General features: G+C 40.2%; 1 protein-coding gene across 4 annotated transcripts in view; it reads left to right on the top strand.

Moving 5' to 3' along the window:
- The first annotated feature begins 1,609 nt into the window (after positions 1-1,609).
- Positions 1,610-21,104, top strand: part of FAR2 (fatty acyl-CoA reductase 2) — a 146,413-nt gene continuing 126,918 nt past the window's right edge. The window contains exons 1-2 of one of the 4 annotated variants that reach the window (XM_035348117.1): positions 1,610-1,682; positions 1,807-2,140. In XM_035348117.1, coding sequence (XP_035204008.1) covers positions 1,818-2,140 — 323 coding nt within the window. In that variant the 5' untranslated portion in view covers positions 1,610-1,682; positions 1,807-1,817. The other 3 variants (XM_035348142.1, XM_035348133.1, XM_035348126.1) reach the window with 3 other exon arrangements.

Raw genomic sequence — 21,104 nt, 5'->3', positions numbered from 1 at the left:
ATCTCTATAGGAAGCTCTATAAACTGACCATAACCCCCATTCCCCTGCACCACTTGGAGGGAGGAGGTGGAAGAGGGTGGTTGGGGGGGAAGGTGCTTTTGGTTTCTGTCCTTTGTTTCTCACTTCTCTAGCTTGTTAGTAATAGGCAATAAATCTTACTATCGCCCTATAATGAGTCAATTTTGCCTGTCACAATAATTGTTGAGAGATCTCCCCATCCTTACCTCAACCCTTGAGCCCTTTTCATCACATTTTCTCCCCATTACTCTTTGAGGAGGGGGAGTGAGAGAGCAGTTGTGGTGGAGCTTGGCTGCCCACCCGAGTAAAACCACCACAGATGGTCAACTCTCACACTGTTTTCCTGCCCCTAAGTCATACATTACAGTTAGGGCACACTGCTAAAGGAAGTGAGGGAAGTGCTGTTCTGATTCTTCTGGTGCTAGCTTTGTGGACCCTTGTCGGGCAACTCTCCTTAAGCAGTTTTGAATTACATAGGCTAATGATATTTCGTTGTAAAAATTAATCTTTCCTACTTTTATGTCTTCCTTATACAGCTTAAGATAGAAGTTCAGGTTTGTGCAACCTTTTGCAAACTCAGTTTCAAATTCAGGCTTAGGAGAACTTGTTGTCACTTGCAAACAAGACCATATAATCAACAATTAAAGAACAACTAGGGAAAACAAAGTGGGAGAGGAGGAAAGCAGAGTGTGAGAGCAGTTATGGGCTCAGGAGTTCTGGAAAATATTTTATCTTCTGTTCATGTCTCCTCTTTGTGGTATGCACTGAAGACCCAGGCTTGCAAAACTTTCTCCAGCTCAGTCACTTTAATTAATGATGGAATTAAGAAGGTTACTCAAGAAAGAACAATGCAGGCTAATCTATCCCATTTGTCCCTGAGGACAATGTACCCTGGAGAATTTACATTTTTTACTGCTTTTAAGCATTTGTGATGTACTACTTTAACTAGCCTTTTAAGGCATATTTTTTTTTCAGCCAAGCCTCTAGTGTTCCCCCAACCCTTTATGAATTTTAGAGCTGCATTGCAACCTTCAGTTCACTGGTTCAAAGGGTGGCTGTCACAGGTTGACACTGCATTAATGATTCTTTATTTTTTCTTCATCTCCTCAGTTACATTACTCCGTCATATTTATTTTATTTTTCCTAGAGACTTCTTGGAATCTGTCATGAACTGTCCCTAACATGGTACCTGTTCAATATTATAACTGCCTTTTAGTTGGGAACTGTTCGTCAAGCCTGCTCAATTTTTCCCAGATTCACAAAGGAATTTCTATAAGTCTGTAGATTTGAAAGTACTTTGTCTCTCATATAATGGAAATGTCAGGCACCTGCAGCCTTTAAGCATCTAAAGGATGAAAGCTGGTACCCGTGAACTGCAGCTGCAGGCGTAGCACCTAATCCCTTTGTGTTTGAGGTCTGCTGTGATATTAGTTGACTCATCAATGAGTATCTTACCTAACCTCTCTGGAGCTTTTTTCACTGCTAATAAATTGAATATAGTAATTAGATGAACCCAATCTTGTAAAATTAATTAATGTTTTTATATACAGTGTGATAAATGATATAAAAGCATCACTTCTTGGTAGTTCACCCCTTGGGTTGAAAAGATCTTTCTGGAGGTGTATCTTCAGTAGCTGAAGACAGAACAGGATTCAGAGCTGAGTAGCTATGTTATGCTTTTTTTTTTTTTTTTTTTTTTTTAAGCCTATAACACGAACTGTGTCCATAATGTGCTGATTTTATAGCTATCCCTCTACGCAACGTTCTTCCTCATCATTTTAAAAACAGAGCAGAACATAATGACTTTAAACCGACGAGGGAAGGAGGTGCAATACCCTCGGAGGACAGCCTGGAGACCACTTGCCCTGCCCCTTCGCCATGGATTTATGAAGCCTTCGGTTTCCTCCCCTTCCCCTCCCGTGCGGGGGCCGCAGCCCAGCCCTGCAACCCGCAAATCCTGGCCGCCCGCTCACGCCCTACTCCGTGCCGATGCCAGGCGGGGAGGGAGGACGACGAGGGCAGGGCAGGGGCTCGGGGAGGCGCTGAGGAGCCGCCGCAGCTCGCTCGCCCTGCAGCGTCCTGGGTTGCGCGGCGGCGCCGGCAGCGGAGCCCCGGGATCCCGGTAAGGAGCGGGGGCTGTGGGTGGGAGCCTTTTCTCGCCTGCCCTTTGAGGGCTGCTGCGGTTTGCTCGGGTGCCCTGCGGCACTGCGAAACGTGGTGCTGGCTGCTGCTTCCCCCCAGAGGTTCCTGCTGCAGTGGGGCCCCGGTGGGCTGACCTCATACCCCCAGGCTCCGGAGGGGAAGGGAGAACAGTGGCGCTGCTCCTACCTCCCCCGGCCGGATACATAGTATCAAACCCAGAAGGGGAAGAGAGCGTTGTAATTTTTTATTTTTATTTATTTTTCTTTTCCTCGCCTCTCTCCTCTTCTTTCGCCGGGAGTTGCTTGCGTGCTAGGGGAGGTGGGGGCAGCGGTCTGGATACGTGAATTGGTCGGAAGGGCGATAATTGAAGGTAACGACCCGCCGCGGGGTATGGGGAGGAAACAATAATAATAATAAATAAATAAAAAAAGGAAAAAAAAAAAAATGAGGTGGGGGAGAGGACGAAGAGGCCACGCTGCGGAGGGATGGTGTTGCTCAGGAAGCGGGGAGGGCGGCGGGGCCGGGCCCGCTGCAACTCCGGGGCGGGGGGGGGGGGGGGGAGCGGGCCGGGCGATGCCCTGGGGGTGGGAACGGCGGCCTCGGCCCGTCCCTGCCCAGCCGATGCCCCCGCTTCTCCCTGGGAAAGCTAAAGGAGTGTAGCCCTATGAATAAGGAGCGTGGCGAGACGTCCTTGCGCTGCTTTGTTGTGGGTAGGGGGTAATCCGACGTGCGATATTACAGGGCCCCCTTGCACACTGCCCAAAAAAAGGGGAAAATCTAATGCGATTTGAGGGGAGGGTTGTCTTGTTTTCCATGTTATTAGGCCCTAGATTAAAAAAAAAATAAAAAAAAATGGGCGTAGTATTCGACAGCAGTTGTATGAAGAGGTCTGGTTATTCCAAGCCTTGGTACTGTTTCCCATCTCTTGACTGGGAAATTACTGGATAGCTCATGACACCTACCTGCATGGCACTGCAAGGATTTAACCCAATTTTTGTTGCAGGATCCTGTGAGGATATCCTCTGTTTTCTAGAAACTAGATACATGACCTTGTCTCATACAGTCCTTTACAATAATGTTACTTAGAAGGATTTTGATTCATATGTTTGCCTCACAGCCTTTTAAGGGCATAACTAGAGACGCAAATAACTAATGACAGACCATTATCTTGCAGTGGGAAGCAATGAAACTAAATGGGAGAGTTGTTTCACACAGAAATATTATGCCATAGGTTCAGTCAAATGATTAGTTGTTTTTTTGTTGCCTTATTTTTGATGCCAGTAAAGGTTATTATTAGGTTGGTGAAATCTAGTCCAAAATTCATGTCTTCTCTAAGCCTGATTTGTTTAAACTTGTATTAATGTAAGAATAAAATTGAAATAGGATGTGATCCCAAAGGTATAACAAAATGAATGGCCATTCAGAAGCTTTTGATCCAAAAGCTCACATCTCTTTACAGAATAACTTTCTGCATGAGTTGGTATTCTGGAAACCTTCAACCCTGTTTGATAAGAAGCTGATAGCAGTTCAGAGATATGCTACTGGATTTTGTTTTCATTTGCATTTACTGTATCAAAACAATCATAATTTCCTGCTTACCTGTAATGTTCTTAAATAGAGAAATGGAAGTTTTGTTCTTGACTGTATAATGTACTCATCTTCTCTTTAAAGCAACTATATAGTTGAAAAATTACAGACAGTTGCTTTAGAGGAGTTGTAGAATCCCTGGTATGATTTAGTGCTTTAATCTCCATTCCTTTAATTTTTCATTTGATAAACTACAGTTTTGTAGAAAGAACATTTTAAAAACTTTCCCTCTGTTTTGGGGTGTTTTTCTGGATTAAATTCTTCAGAATTACTTAGGTGATGAGAGTAGAAGTCTTGGGTGAGGGAAGGATGGGGAGAACTGCGCTCATTCAAAGGTATCTGAATTAAATGTGAAGCAATAGCAGATTGAGGTTAACCTTTCACTATTCAGAGGATGTTGATAGATGCACCTGATATTGTAACAAATCTGCAATTTTTTCATTTCTGCCAATTTGGATTTCAGTTCTAATCTCTATTAAAGCTTGTTCAGTTCTAATCTCTATTAAAGCTTGTTTAGATTAGTAGTGAGGAAATAGAGTTCTAAGAGTACTTAAAGTCTTGAAGATTATGTAAAAAAAAAAAGCCTGAGTAAATAAAATTTGTAAAATGTCATCTTGGAGGAAAAAAAAAAAAAAAAAAGAAAGACTGCCAGAAAGGTGGTAGGGAATGGCTTGCTAACAGAGCACAAAATTAGCAGCTCTGTCGAGGCAACTCAGATAAACTTCCCATGTTTTACTCAAAGTCAGTTTAGATCTGGATCATTGGCAGGGCAGAGTGGGTGGCTGGTGAGCTGTGGGCTTGCTGGTATGAACGTAAGTGATGGCAGGGTGGAAGGAATGTGGCAGGGAATATGTATAATATCACCAAAAGCAGAGAGACTGGCATTTAGTCTGTATGGTACAGTGGGGGGAAATTAAAGAGCAGCTGATTTCTTCAGTAATCTCTCTGCTGCTAATCTCTCTGCTGCTGCTGATTTCAGTTCCTGTAGCAGAGTATAGATCCTTTCTCCAGTTGGGCAGTCTGCAATGTTAGACTGTCACTGTAAGAAACTTCTAATTTTTCTCTTTTACATTCCACATACAAAGTTGCAAGTCCTTATTACTTAGAAGTTTATTTGTTTTTTCCCTAATGGCTGATAATTTTGCATCTCCAATGGATGGATCATGTAAATGACGGTATAGTGAAGGAGGGAAAAAAAAAAATCATGTTTTGAAATGGGAAAGGGGGGAAAGACCCAACTTCCCTGGTGTTACCACAGATGTGAATAGTTTATAGAAGCTGAGGGGTGGTAGAGAGTAACACTGGTCTAGGGCAAACTCTGCTGATGAGTGATTATCTAACCTGGATATTATTGTTTATTGTATAGTTTGGTTTTGTTGTGTTGGGAGATGTTGGGGATAATCATAGTGTTGCTCTATAACTGCACTATTATCCCATTATTACTATTAAAAACTATAGTGTTCTTATTCTGCAAGGCTCCTGGGTCCACAGAGGAGGCTTAAGAAATGAATTTGAATGTAGCAAAGCTGTCCAATAAAATTAACACTATCTAAGTTATTAGCAGTAGATCATGGAAAGAGTCAGGCATCTACAGACATACCTAGAAGTAATTGTTAATTGAAGCATGTTCACTTCCCTGGCACAAGCAATGTTATTATGCAAAGGCAGTTCTTGCCTGGGAGCAGTTCACCTGCATTAATGTGAGACTGTTGCTGGACTTCACCAATACATATCTTTCAACAAGGCGAAGGATGAGGTTCAGTGGTCATTTTAAATTACCACAAAATGGGCTGCTGCCAGAGGGTCAGCCTGCCTGCCTCACCTCTGGCTACACATTCCTGATCTCTCACTTATGCTGATACTATAATTTGTGGCCAAGTGCAAATCCGTTCTTGTTGCTGTTGGCTTGGTTTTCAGCTGGATGAGTTCCTGGGTCTGACTCAATGTGTGACTGAAATGCACTGAAGAGTCAGCAGAGACACGTAGCTGGGGGAAGAGCAGGCTGATCCTCATGGTACTCAGTAGGAATCCCACTTGTGCCAGGTTAAAAAGATGATGGCACTGCAGTATAATGAGTTTACCCAGTGCCATGTTAACACTTCTGTGTATCTTCCAGATTAGATTTGGTTTATATCTGGCCAACTAGGAGAACGAGGAGAAGTATCTGTCTGCCTCTGGTCACCTGCATAGACATACTCCAGGAGGGACTGATGAAACTAAGGAAAGAGGAAATTTGAAAGACAAAAGGTTCTTTTAAATACCTGCACCTTTGAAGGAGGTGAGGCCTTACTGTGGCTTGTTAAATAAACATTGCCTCCTTCTGCAAAGGATTTCAATCTCTGAATTTTGGTTTTGGGTCAGTTTGGCCACTGTTGCTTCCAAATTTGCCTATGTTAATTTTAAATTGCAGACTACTTTAGTGACAGTCTGGTTTTCTTGTTCTGTGTTTATACATGGCCTGTACTAACAAGGTTCATGTTTGTAGTCTACGATGGTCATTTATCAATGATGATCAGAGCCATAGAAGCAGTCAAGGGGAAGCATGTCCCTAGTTTGCTCTCTCTTGTGAGGTATCCTGTGCAAATCAGTTCCCATGGACGGTTGTGTACTGACACCATAGGTCACCTCATCAGCATCACAGCCCTCCTTGATACACAGCTACAACTGGCAAAACTTCATTTTCATTTGCTTTCACAGTGAAGTTTATATTACAGTGAAGCCTATAACTTATGTTTTTAACACCTTCTGATGTAGACTATTTATTTTTAAACTCTTATCTAAAGAGAGCTCTCAGGCTTCCTTTAGAAAATATAGTTGTCTTTGGCTGATGTACTTATACAGATCACGGTGTCAAAATTACAGCTAATTAGGTCTTTGCATAGTGAAATAGTCAATAGAAGGATCTTGCATGTAGGCATATAATTAATGCTCTATTGCTAATTATTGGAAGCTGGAAATCCTCTCTCTCTCTCAAATCTTTGGATACATTGTTTTTTGTTAAAGCGTGACGCATATTAAAGTTTTGGCAAAAATACCTGTAATTTGACAATAATTGCATTCAGTTCTAAGCTTACATTAGCTGCCTTTTGCAGTTTTTGTACATGTGTCTTTCTTTGTGTGTACCCATGTTTAGGCAGTTACTAGAGACTGGAAATTACATAGGGCTCTGCTTTTATATCCATGCTAACATAAAAAGATACTTTGTGCCACAGAAATTAGCTATTGTGTGTAACTCCATTTTCTGCTTACTGAGAGTAACTGTGAAATGGCTGTGCCCATAAGAAATGCATATTATAGGTTTTCCTAATACTTAATTTCATTTTTTAATCCATTATGCCATATATGCTTCTTTCAGAAGCAGTGAGTTGTTCTGTAGGGGTTAGCAGAACAAACACAAAGCCTAATGTCTGGTTGTTAATGCATGTAAGAGGGGCAGGACTGGTCACAAACCTGAATGTTACCATCTGGTTTTTAACGCTGCCTTCTAGCCTTGCCTTATCCAGGCCCAGATACATAGTTTATTGTGCCCAAAGGTGAGTGGTAATTTTACTGGTGTGTACTTCAAAATACATATGTTTATGACTTCAGGCTTGAAATGTTTGTGTCTACCTTTATAGGAAACTCAGTTTTCACAATTGTTTCCATTATGCAATATAAAGTTGGGAAGAAATAGGAAGGTAAAAAAAAAAAAGGCGTGGGGCGGTGTCAACCTGAAAGTAACTACGAAACCTGTTGACTGCAGGAAAGAAATGTTCCCCAATTTCATTACTGATCCTGTAAAGAATGTGGATTTATTTTGTAGTAGATAGTTCAGGAAGGCTTTTTCTTACACAGAGGAAACTGAACATAAATACACGTCTCTGGAATATTCCCTCAGAAACTATCTTGATACTCTGAATGAAATTATGGAAGTGTAAATTGATTGAAACTTTGTAAACAATACTATAGATAGAAAATATGGGAAAGATTCTCATGAAGGTATAAAATTATACTGTTTAAAGAAATAGAAAACAAAAATAAGAGCTGTGCTGAAACTATCAAACAGATCTGGTTCTGAGGAAACTCTGAAGAGCAGAGATACTACGTAGAAAAGGTGCCATCCCTTTAAAAGAGCATAATTCCACAATACACCTTAGTAAATCCTGAAAAAGATTCTTAATTTATTCATAAAATGTGTGGATATTAACAAAGCACAGCAGTTTTCTAAAAGGTTCTTTGAGATGAGTGTACCATGGAGTTAACAATGGGCTATACAAATTGGTTTGATGGTAACTAAACCTGGTACAATTTAATGATTCATCAGTTGTATATGAATTTGCCTGACTCATCTGTATAGATAACTGTGATGCCTCAAATGAGAGGCATCTCATTACAACTTACTTAACTGTTGGTGTGCTACAACTGATGAGATGTGCAGAAAATGACAGCCTCGAGCCAGCACTGTTTACTCACTTGTAGTGAGTCTCCCAAAGCTCAAGTAATGGAGAAGGTTGTAGCTGCACTTGTTGGCAGTTTTGGTTAATTACAAAACACTGATTTGGAAGATTCCTTTTCTTTTACTGTTCCCATTGCCATGTGAGTGAATTTTTACCATATCTCTCTGTTCTGAGATTTGATGTAATTATGCATCTGAGTTTTCTTCTCAACTGCAGTATCACTCTAAGTAATGACACAAGGTTATTCACCTCTTGTGGAAAGTTTGTTAGGCTGTGCAGGATTTTGTTCTTTATTCTGTAGAAACATTGAGATAAGGTGTGGTCTCACCCATTGCCAAGGCATTCAGAAGCAAGAGCAGATGGTTTTCAGCAGAGGTCTAAGGGAAATCAGGTGTTTGTGTCTAGGTTCAGTGCTGGTGTGTTAATGGATGATCATTCTTAGATGTCTTCCTTCAGCATGGTCAGAAGTAAGACATCCAGACACATCTTCCAGAAGCAAAGTGGTCATGATCTGCAGTGAATATCCACAGTGCTGTACTGGCTAAACCAGCAGATATGCACGCTCTGTGCCTGGTCCAGCAAACACTGGGATTTTGTGGTTCCTGTCAGATTATCACTCAGCTGGTCTGCTTGCATTAGTGGCTTGCAATGGGGAGGGCTTCTGTAGTGAGGCAGAGGTTTGGAGGTGGGATGAAGAATGTGAACAAGTACTCTTTACTGGTCCTATCCTGGCTCTGTGGCAGCTGGTGAGGTCAGCTGCTGATGTTTTTTTTGAGTGAGGTGGAGAGAGAAGAGGTGGGGAATTGCTTTCTCTGCCAGCATCCTGCTGAGACAGTAGAACAGCAGAGCCAGGGGCTGCCGCAAATCTTTTCAAAACCATCTGCTTTTACCACCTGTCATTGCTTATTCACAAACACATGATATTATTTGGAATTAGTATTAAAAATCTTTAAGTATAAAACTAAGTACATTTCTTTTGAAATTCCCTCATGATATGTCCATAGATCTAGTAGGGGGCTTTAGAAGTGTGCTCTCTTGAAGCAGTGGGAGGGAGGAAAGGGTAAGGAGAGGGAGAGAGAACTCTTGTGCTCAGCTTAAAACTCCTTCTGATGTTGTTTATGGTTGCAGTACCATGAATGGGACTTACTTTTGTTATCAGCCACTCTGAGATAGACGTATGATTTTATTTAAAGATAATTTAAAGGACAATTTCCAGGGTGAAAGAAATTTCTTTACAGAAAGAGTCCTTGGCAAAATCTCCATTGAATGCACTGACATCTGCTTATTTGCTGCTTCTAGCTTTATGTTGGGGGAGCATGACAGTTCAGGGACTGCTTCTATTTTGTCTTTGGCTACTGAATTGAATGCCATTGTTGTAAAACATCCAAGTCCTTTGCTGGACAAAAAAAAATAAGAAAAGACTAAGTTCATTGGTCCCCAGACCATTTATAAGCCACCCAAGCTCTAATGTAGTTACATTTCTAAATTGAATGTGACAGAATTATACCCTTAGACATCCCTTGCTTCATACAACTGCATCCTCTGCTTTACTTCTGATCCTGCAGACAGCAAAGAAAGTTTTTTTTTTTTTTTTTGCTTTTCTGACAGAACATCAGTTTCTGTAAACCCAGAGCTCTTATAACCATGTAGTCTATTATTGCATGCAGAAAAATTCCACCTCTGTGACTATACCTAGGTATTAGTTTAGCTCTTTACATGCCCTATGATCCTTTCTCCGGTAATGTACATTATTGCTTTGATGTGGTTCTGTTTGTACTTTCCTATGGAGTCCTTCAGTTTGTCATTTGCAGGAGGAAGTGAAATCTCAGATCAAGATGTTACACACAGTGAATGACCCTGTCTTATACCAGTGACCTTTTTAAAGAGACCATTTCTTACATATCTAAATGTTCCAGAGTAAACTAAGTCTATATGCTCCTAGTATAGTATAAAATATCAGTAATCCTCTCTGTCTTTGTTTTCATCTGAAATAATCTTGATTTGACAATTTCAGAGAAGCAGAGTACCAGAGTGTTTGTGCCACGCTCTGTTGTACTTTCAAAACAATCATTAAATCTTGTACATAGATAAAGTGGTTAAAGGTTTTCCACCGAGTTTACAGGTTTCGGATTCTTCTGATAACCAGTGACTTTGGCCATAAAACCATGTCTAGCTGTAGTTTTGATTTTTCTTTATTCTTACATTTCTGTTTAGTGGTTGTTGCCTTGCCCCATATCTCCTCAAAACAGCCTATGCATTGCTACATGCTTGAATTCAGGGCAGGCTGAATCTTCTAAATATATTGATTTGATGGGAGACATTAGATCTTGATGTCTCTCTTTTTTTTTTTTTTTATCTCCCTTACTTCCTAATAACTGTATTATCTCCCAGTCACTTTTTGTTCCTTTACCCAGTTCTGCCATCAATAAGCTGACAGAGGAGATGAGAAGGCTAATTGTTCTTAAAGACTGATTTTTGTCAGAGGTGTATGGCTTTGTCTTCATTTTTGGCCTACTGCTGACCCATCATTGCTATCTGGCAAACTGCTAGCTAAATATTAATCCCTGTCACTCAGAAAAGAATTTAACCCATCTCCACAATGTTCTGCATTATCTTGTACTTATGCTAAAACCAATGTTTACAGGTACCTGGCTCAAATCCTGTGTGTTGTTCTTTGCTACGGGGTCCAAGTTAGTTGATATGAGGAGAAGTGTTCAGTTCCTGCTTCCTCAGTGCCCAATATATAGGACAGAGTGTTTTGGTCAATCATTTTTTTTTTTTGATGAATTATTTGTAGTGGGTCAAATACAACTGATGTGCAAGCATTTATTTGTGAAGGGTAACACTGAATCCTCTACCACTGCTTTTGCTAGCTCAAGGGTTTTCAAGAACAGATTAGGCATTGTTTACAGCTGATGAACTCTCCACACAGACTTTTCAGCAGACAACTTCAGGGATCAGATGAAACTATATGCTTTCAAGATGATGAGATAAAATGATGTATTTAAATATGAGGTTTCTGAGCTCTACCAATACAGTGATACTGGTAAACCAATGACACATGCAAAACTAGAAACTGACCTGGCAGCAAAGCAGTAATGTTATATAGCTTCATTAGCTGCTCATACTACCACACCCAGGCATGGGGGGGAAGGTCTTACTTTTCAGGTTCCTCTCAGAAAACCTACAACTGTTATTGTTATATTTACTGTAGCTTTAGTTTTCAAGTAATACATGACTGTGTATTTCAATAATCACCTTTTTGCTGGTCAATCATAAACAAGCTGATATTTAATTTTGAATACATTTCTGTCATCTGTTCTAAAAGGCTAGGATTTCTTCAGACCTGATGTGTAGGAGGATAGATTGTTTCGTGACTGCCTTTGCCTTGCTTCTGAATTTAAATACAACTTTAAATTCTCAGTTTGTATGGTAATAGACTGGCATGTATAACTCTGTTTATGCTAAAAATTGCATAGTCATGTTGAAGAGTAATATGCAATGCCAGAGTTTCTATCACTAGATTGAGTCCTTGGAGACGGGCAAGTTCTTGTCTTCTGAAACAACATAATCTGCATTTATCAAACCATGTACTCTAATTCTCATTGATGTTTAATTTCCATGGCAACCTCTTCCTCTGAAATATGTAGTGAGGTGATCAGGAGCCCTTTGTAGGACCTTGTCTCTGATCCAAGGTTCATGTGTTCAAAATGTGACAATACAGTCACAATACTGTAAAAGTAAAGTTATCTTTTGTTAAATGACAGGGTGCCCTCAAGGAGAGTAGTTCTCTTATTTTCCACCTACGACTAATGTGATTGTGACTGAGCCCTTAAACTGCTATTGTGGTTTATTGTGGAGCTGTTGTGGTTTAACCCGGCTGGCAGCTAAACACCACACAGCCGTTCGCTCACCCTCCCCCCTCCCTCTCTGGGATGGGGGAGAGAAACGGGAAAGTGAAGCCTGTGGGTTGAGATAAAGGCAGTTTATTAAGATAGAAAATAATAATGATAATAATAATAATATGTACAAACAAGTGATGCACAATGCAATTGCTCACCACCCGCTGACCGATGCCCAGTCCAACCCCGAGCAGCCGGCCCCCCCAGCCCGGTTAGCCACCCCATATATTGTTTAGCATGACGTCAGATGGTATGGAATACCCCTTTGGCCAGTTTGGGTCAGCTGTTCTGGGTTTATCCCCTCCCAGCTTTTGCTGCACCCCCAGCCTGCCCGCTGGCAGGACAGAGCGAGGAGCTGAAAAGTCCTTGGCATAGTGTAAGCATTGCTCTCCAGCAATTAAAACATCAGCATGTTATCAGCACTCTTCTCATCCTAATCCAAAACATAGCACCCTACCAGCTACTAGGAGGAAAAATAACTGTCCTAACTGAAACCAGGACAACAAACAAAAGTAGAACTATAGAATTTTGTCTCATGTAACTCCTAGATTTATAGCAGCATGGGTAAGAAGAGTAAGATAAATTTATTATGTCTGATGGATGGATATGATGAAGATAGTTTTTTTTTTTTTTTTTCTCACAGTATGCATGCAAGTCTTTGTGTCTGCTCTAAACATGTTTTCAATGTGTCCTCTACATTATCACCCTAGAGTTGCATGAGCACCATTAGATGTTTTTCTCTTTAGAAATTTGTACAAAAATTACTCCATACTCCTGGTTCATATATAAGTCTAAATGGCACCTCCTTGCATTCCTTTTCTTTTAGTCTTTGAAATTCTTATCTGCTATGTGCAACCTTGTGTACTGTCCATGTAAAATATAGTGCATAAAAGTTTTGGTTTGAGAAAATTTCAATCTAAAGTGCTTCTAATTGCTGGAAGTACTTTCCTTTAAATTTATTATATAAAAGGCTTAAATGTTCACTGACACATCCCATAGGTAGCTGTTCTGTTTTCTGTACAGTGTGGTGCCAAAATCTTATCAAATCAGAACTTCCTATTTATATCAATTGCATGTATTTATATCAATTGCATGTATTTGACACTTGCTTTGAAGTGAGAAGATTCAGAAAGATTAGGAAGAGGAAAGTACATTAAGCATAACTATAAGTGTGATGTGAAAGTCATACTTCATTGCCTTATTTTTTGACGTGCCATACTTTCCACGCTTCATTTTTGCAGCCCTTTCACTAAGAGTTATGTCTCCAATCAATCTCATTACTATGTACAGTTTGGAAAAATTTCCATCATTTCTTTAAACAGCAACTTCTGAAATATTCTAAATTAAAAACAAACAAACAAACAAAAAACTAAAATATATCTGCTTTCTGCTTCCTTTGTCCTCTGATGCATGAGTTGTAAACTGACAGCTATAAAAGCCACTTCTCTGTGTTGAGCATTTCTTCCTTGTTTAAATCAGCTCTTCAATATATTGCAAAAAATACCTTGATATAGCGTTAACAAGTGTACAAGTGCTGGTGTCTTGGTGTAATTTTAATGCTTAGCCTAATATATCTCCACTGGAATTTTGTGATATGAGAACAAAATATACTGGGCTGCAGCTGAATTGTCTGTATCATCTTGAGACTGTTTTCTGCAAGAACACATTAGTTTTATTGACTTCTAAGTTTACTTCATCTTTGCTTTGTGTTTGCTCACATGCTCACTGCAGATTAGCTTTTTCCATCTAGTAGTGTGGTATTAGTACTTGAAAGCAAAGGGAACATAGCAAAGGACCCAAGTAATAATCTCCAGTGCAAAGAGAAAGTGGAAGTCAGGCAATATGATAGTCTTCAAGTCACAGATATAGAGGTTTGCCAGTGCACCACATGCTGAATGAAGAAGAGAAAGACAGTGCTTTGCACTTGTGTATCCCACTTTATTGTGAGCAACAAGTGTGATCTTTAACAAAGTATAAATGCATTCTATTAACATGTGGTGGAAAGGGCTTGCCTTCTCTTGTTCTCATGTGGCACTGATTGGAACAGCACAGCTGGGATTTGTTGGAAGATGTCTGGAAGGCAGTGTCATAGTGAATATTTGGATCCTCTTGAATCAAAAGCGAGTAGGGAAGAATCTGCAGCAGCAGATCATAGGTCCCTGGTGAATTAGGTTTGTAAGGATATGCAGAAGTCTTGCATAGAACATTCAAGAAGTTTATCTCACAGGTTTATCAAGACAACAGTGCAATCTCTAATGTTAGTGAAAGGAACTTAGTCAGGAACTTAGTTTCCCTCCTTCCCCAAAGGGAACAACATCCCAGAAGAATCCAAATGAAACCTGATAATTTTAGTACCTTTAAGAAAGTATGAGCTTGTCAGAACTGTGAGCTATTCTTCTTCATTCCTCCAGTTACTTCAGAGATACTGTTAAGGGTATGATCAGATGTTTTCTTTGTATGGTGGTGTTTCATAGCTTTCTGTTCTCCCTTAATCAGTATTTGGAGCTCTAGTGATCTGGAGATTTGGGTTCTCTTCTTTCCAATATCACTGTGTGCTTGTGAGAAGTACTTACTGCTAGATGACTGCTCATTAGGACTAGAGACAAGAGCACTTTCCTATTTTAAAAGGATGAGATGAGGATAAACACCATGTTCTCAGCACCTAAGCAGCGTGAAATTGAGGGTATAGCAATAGATTGCTAGAAAGGTAATGTGGCCCACTGAGTGAGAGGCATGATAAATTTATCTTCCAAATATGGCTTTGTACAAAAAGCATATTTGTCTAAAAGAAACTAATCTAGCACTGCCACTCAGGAAGTGAAAATGCTTTATTCTTCAGAACTACTTAGAAAAACTGACTGTATTCAAATCCATCCAGATGGATAGGATTTAAGCTAGGGTGCTGAAAGACATGGGTGGTGTAATTGCAATGCAGTTCTTCATGGAAAAAAAAAAGATGGCAGAGCTCTCTGAAGGTTAGAAATAGACTATCATTTCACTCATTTAAGAAGAGTAAGAAGGAGAATCCAGGTATCTATAGGACAGTCAGCCTTACCACAATCCTTGGAAATATAATTAATTGTATCTGCAGGGAATTTCCTTCCAAACATGTGAAGGATGAGAACATGCATCAGGGTTAGCTGTTCCCAGTCACCAAGGGCAAGTCACGTTTGACCAACTTGAGTGCCTTTTGCAATGAAATTAGCAGATATCAGTGGATATAGCATTCCCTGACTGACTTAAGCAAGGTGTTTATTATCATTCCATCTTGATAGGACAAGAAGAAACAACCTCAAGTTGCTCCAGGGGAAGTTCAGGTTGGAAAATGAGAAATTTCTTCTCAAGAAGAGGAGTTAGGCATTGGAACGAGTTGCCCAGGGAGGTGGTAGAGTCACTGTATCTGGGGGTGTTTAAGGAAAGGTTGGACATGGTGCTTAGAGATGTGGTTTAGTGGGTGATGTTGGTGGTAGGGTGATGGTCAGACCAGATGACCTTGGATGTCTTCCAACCTTAATTGATTCTATGATCTCTCACTGAGGAAGTTTTGGAAGTATTGGTTGAAGGGTATAGATCGTTAAATGTATTGAAAAATGACTAGATATCTATATTCCAAGGGTAGCCATCACTAGCTCAGTGTCTCATTAGAGTTCAATAACAAGTGGCCTGTGAGGGATTGGACCAGTAGTGTTATCTCTAGTAATTACCTAGATGGTGAGATAGAATATACCCTGTGAAATTTTTTAGATCCAATTACACTGGCAGGAGAGACAGTTTAATACTCCAAGTGGTAGAAATTCAATTCAGCTAGACTGTGAGAGACCTGAGCTGACTGAAATCCCATGAAGGGGCAAGTGGTGAGGAGGATGGAGCCAGACTCTTCTTAGTGACATCCAATGATAGCCCAAGGGGCAATGGGTGCAAGCTGGAACATAGGAAGTTCTGCTTAAATATGACGGTAAAGTTTTTTACAGTAAGGCTGACAGAATACTGGAACAGGCTGCCCAGGGGGGGTTGTGGAGTCTCCTTCTCTGGAGACTTTCAAAACCCTCCTGAGCATGTTCCTGTGTGAAGTGATTTAGGCATTCCTGCTCTGGCAGGGGGTTGGACTAGATGATCTTCCAAGGTCCCTTCTAATCCTGAACATTCTGTGATTCTGTGAAGAGTAAATGTGAAATCTGTGCTTGTGCAGATTAACCCATGCAACAGTACTGGCTGGGGAATAACTGTCTAAATAGAACATCTGTAGGAAAGTAATGGGATATTATGGTAGCTACCAAGATGAAAATGAGCTGATGATGTACTTTCATTGCAAATAAGGCAAACAGCATAGTAATCTACATTGGAAGTATGGTCAACAGATCAAGGGAAGTTATCACCCCCCTCAGCATTGCTACTTACTATGATTCTGCAGTCAGTTTTCAGGCTTCTCAGATGAAAAGGGGGATGTCTAAAAAGTGGAGAGAGGGTACAACAAAGGACTACTGAGGTGATTGGAGCTATTGGACTCAATATGAACAACCTGCAATGTCTGTGGAGCCAAACTCAGTAGTGGCAAATGGTAATAATATGGGGCAACAGCCACAAGTTACAGTTGAGAAGTTCAGGCTAGCAGTTGGGTAAAAGTGTCTCACCAGGGAGTAGTGTAGGAGTTTTAACATATCTCCTAGGAAGGTTGTGGAATCTCTTGGAGGTTTTCAAGACTTGGCCGGGCCAAGCTGTGGATGACCTGATCTAGCATTGGGGACAGTCCCACTTGAAGAAGAAAGTTGGGCTAGGTGATCTGCAGAGGTCCCTTCCAGCTAGCTTTTATGTGTTTCTAACTACAAAGAGGTCTGATCAAGTTAGTCTGTCCAGAACAGCAGGACTGTGCAATGTGGAAGGGGAATTATGTAAGTTTGTGACATCTTCCTGTCTGCAGTGGTAGGCATGGAATGATGAGCAATGGAAGCTCCATTCTAGACAGACTTTCTCCCTATTATCAGCTTGAATTTCATCTGTGCTCAAGACTTCCTTAACTCCATATAATGTGTTTTTATTTTCATTAACCATTTTCAAATTTTCTGCTCTTTTGACTTGGCTTTGGGAAAAAAAGTTAATGACCATAGGAATCTAAAACTTTTATTTCAGTTGAGTTAAGGTTACTTACTAAGAATTATATGTGCTTTAACTATTTCTTCTCTCCTTGTAAGTGTGCTAGGAGCTGTAGAAACTATAGAAATTTGTTGTCTGAACTTGTCAAAAATAAGATGCAGATAGAGACACAAGATAAAATCAGCTGTTGGGAATATAATAAACCTGTTCTCAAAAAAGTGTTAATGATATCTGGTTTGTTTTCAATTTAATTTTAAATCTGATTGTGAGAGCTGTAACATTTAACTGAAGGACCCAACTTGTGGAAAGGGATAAAGGAAAAAATAAACTACTAAAAGCCAGGATAAATGAGAGTACTCTCAGTAATCTGAGGTAGGAGTGGAGACGGACAGAATGGGGTCAATCATTGCACAAGAAAGAAAGGGACACCCAGAGTTTCAGTTCCCCAAACCCACAGCTGAAGTCCCAGTTCAAGAACACTGTAGGCGGCAATGTCGCAGAGTACACCCTGGGTACCAGCCCTCCCATGGGACTCTTTGGGAAAGATTTTCCACTCATATGTTGGTTGTCCTTTGTGGATCCCTTTCTGGGTTCTAGATTAACCCAGTTGCAATATCAATGCCAGTTGCATCGGTGTTATGCAAATGTGGCTATATTACTTCAGGCCTGATTCTAGTCCCAGACCAGTTTTATTTCTTTCACTTAATGCCTGAACCAAGAAATCCTGCAGCCCTGAAATTGCTAGGAGTTAAACCAGTTTGAGATCTCGCTTAGGTTGTTATGATTGCATAGAGAATGGAATTAAAAGAAATAAATGTGTTGAATCCAGGAGGAGACAGTTTAGGAAAGTGTGGATTTGACCTCTTCAGATGATGTAAGTGGATCCAGGGAACAACACTGAAGTAACTAAAACAAACAAAACCTTACTAAACATGTGGTCATGGTCTTTCATTTCCTTGTTCAGTGTGTTTCTGTGAAATACTTCTTTCCAAGCTGTGCCTGTTTGATTAAAATAGGTATTGCTATTGATTTAGTACACCCTTTTCTGCTGGAGTGGTCTGCCATAAAAAGAGATATGTAGAAATAACACTGAGTAGAACACTGAGTAGATGTGGATTTCCTTCCTATGGTTGGTATTGCTATAGCAACACTTCCCTCCAAACCATGACTGTAATTACAAAAGTTGCCACTGATGTTTTATGTGGTAAATTTTATCTGTATTTATCAAGAAATAGAATGCCCTAATGTCAAATGAAATAAATACTCAATTTTATATTCCCCACACAAACCTCAAATTTGTTTGTTTCAGCAAAACCATTTTAATTTTAGGAAACTTTTTTTCAATTTGGTGAAGTTGTTGCTAGGTGTGACCAGAATTTTTTCACTGTCAGGACTTAATATGCTTATAGCATTTTAGCTTAAGCATCATGACTTGCTTACAGCTGTTTTGCTGGTAGGATTCTTGGTAGCAGTTTCTATACCTCTGCTGGATAAATTTTCACAAGAGGATATTTAGTCTGGATCTCTGAGGAGAGAAATTTGAGGGGAAAAAAAAAAAAAAACATATTGAATATCATGAAAATATATTCTCCATTAAATGTGTTCCTGAAAAATATTTATGTAAATTTTCATCTCATTATTCAGATAACGGGTTTGTGTGTATGTTCATATTTGTTTTCAATTCAGAAATAGAACAAGTGAGTGCAGAGTAAGTGCATGCACTAGACCTGTGTAAATAGGGAGTGTAGGAAGCTAATCAACACTGAGAGACTGGACTATTTTTCTTGTGGTCTTCACCAGGGTTCTGAGATACATTTTTGAGGCCCAGATGGTGATAACTGCTGCAAAATGCCTGTTTTTTTTTTGTGTGCTTCACTATTGCTATGGCAATATAAATAGCAAAACAAATAATTTCGTACTTGAATTTCTTACTTGACTTTCAGTTTCAGATTAACTGTGCCACAGAGTCTGATCTCTGTGCATACTAGCTTTGTGCAGTGCCATGCTGATGAATCTGCTCAACCTTCAGGGCTAGCTCTAGCCCATAAGCAGTTTTGCAGCTTTCCCCTGAAGTCTGAGCCAGGAGCTTTCTACCAGCCGGAGAGTCTCCACACTATGAGGCGTGGGAAGGCAAAGTACAGATCTCTAGTTGTTTTGTATAGATCCTGGCAAACTAATACAGGCAGTCTTCACTGGGACTAGCAAATTCAACCTGCAAAATTCAGGCTCTTCTGTGGTGTGCTGCGGTTTCTGGGAACAATGTTATCTTGGCCGTGCTGTGGCTTGAGGGGCTGTGTCTGGTGTCTTTCAGCAGGTCAGAGTTTTGAGCAGCTGTCACCTCAGCAAGCACCAGACTATGTTTGGCTGGGTTTGCTAGCTCATCAAGTGCTGCCCCTCCTGTTTGGGTGACTGGACTGTTGCCTACAGCATGCCTGTTATGTATTACCTTGGATATGCTGCTTGAAATTTACCTATATTTAGAGCCAGAGCATCAGAATCTGGTGGTTAGACTACCCACAAACGCTCCTAGAAAGTAGAATATATAAAGCTGATTCTGATTACAACCCAGTATGTTATGCAAGAGCAATTATGAAATGATTTTAAATTATGGAGGGATGGCACCTAAGGTAGGAGTATAACATGAAATCACTATTTGGCCCAGAAGATGAAGGGTTTTTATTATGAAAACAGATGCAGAAACCTGTTATGGGCTTGGTAGTTCTTGTGAATTCCTTGGATGTGATTTGTCTTGTCACACCTTGAAGTGGTCCATCCCGCAAACCCCAGCAGGGTTTGTGGTAGCAAACAATGTGCATGTAGCTTCAATGTGAACTGTAACGTTGTCTGGATTTATTGCTCCTGTTTGTCTTGTAATACATGGCCTGTTGATTTGGATTACTTTAAATTCCACTTTGGATTTAGACTTTGGACTGATTTTTATTGGAAAGATAAAAGGTTTCCAAGATGTAACATGGATACAGTTTCCTGAAGGACCTTTGTCTATGTAGTTGAGTAGTAGTGCTCCTGGGTTCCTTGTATCAAAGTGACTCTGATATGATCCCACTCCTCCTTTCTGTGTTTGAAGTGCTATTGAGAACAGAGTCATATAAGCCTCACTTGCTCCTCTCCTGAAATTCTGTGCAGAATAGCTCTAGTGATACCTCTCTCTCTGTCTGGCATCCTGGACCGTAAGGAAGAATGAGACCAAGTTTTTATGTCTTAAAAACATGTAGAGAAGTAAAACTGCTTGCATCTCTGGAGAGGAGAATGTGTGCAACATATGAAGATGCTTTATCATCAAAGAGCATCACATTGCACAGATGTTTTTGAAACCTGAACTTGTTTAAAACAAAGCTGACTGCTGGGTGAGTCGTGGCAGCTCTGTGTGGGTATCTGAGGACATCAGAAACACCAGTGACTCTAAATCCTGTAGTTAAGCCAGTTGCAAGTTATCACAGGAGTCAGCATGGACTTTGCACATGTGCATAACAGTCAATTCTGTATGTGGAACACTGATCATAATAGAAGTGTTATAAAAACACTAACATGGCATTACAGGGTATAACCCAGTATTTGCAGGCAAAAATGTATGTGCAAAACACACCCAGAAGTGGTCTCCAACCTTAACATCCTATGATGAAATGGAATCACTCTTCATGCTGCTTGTATAATGGTCTGCAAATGTGAAGTTGGGCAGTTTGGAGGCAAAACTTTCCTTGTATTTCTTAGTCTGCAGTCATCTTAAATCTGATAATTTAGAAGGAAGCTGGCTTGTTTTGTATATCTGAATAATTTAAACAATTCAGAAAAGGGTGTGTACTGTCCTGCCTGTTAGTTTAACAGACTCAACGTGTCAAATCCACTTTGTACTTCCTTCAAATACTAGTAGGTAATAGCCCCAGGATTTTGCAAACCAGAAGGAAAATAT

This window comes from Oxyura jamaicensis, chromosome 1, assembly GCF_011077185.1.
Source record: "Oxyura jamaicensis isolate SHBP4307 breed ruddy duck chromosome 1, BPBGC_Ojam_1.0, whole genome shotgun sequence".
Lineage (NCBI taxonomy): Eukaryota > Metazoa > Chordata > Aves > Anseriformes > Anatidae > Oxyura > Oxyura jamaicensis.
The sequence above is the reverse complement of the archived record's forward strand: the minus strand, read 5'-3'. Positions and strand labels throughout refer to the sequence as shown.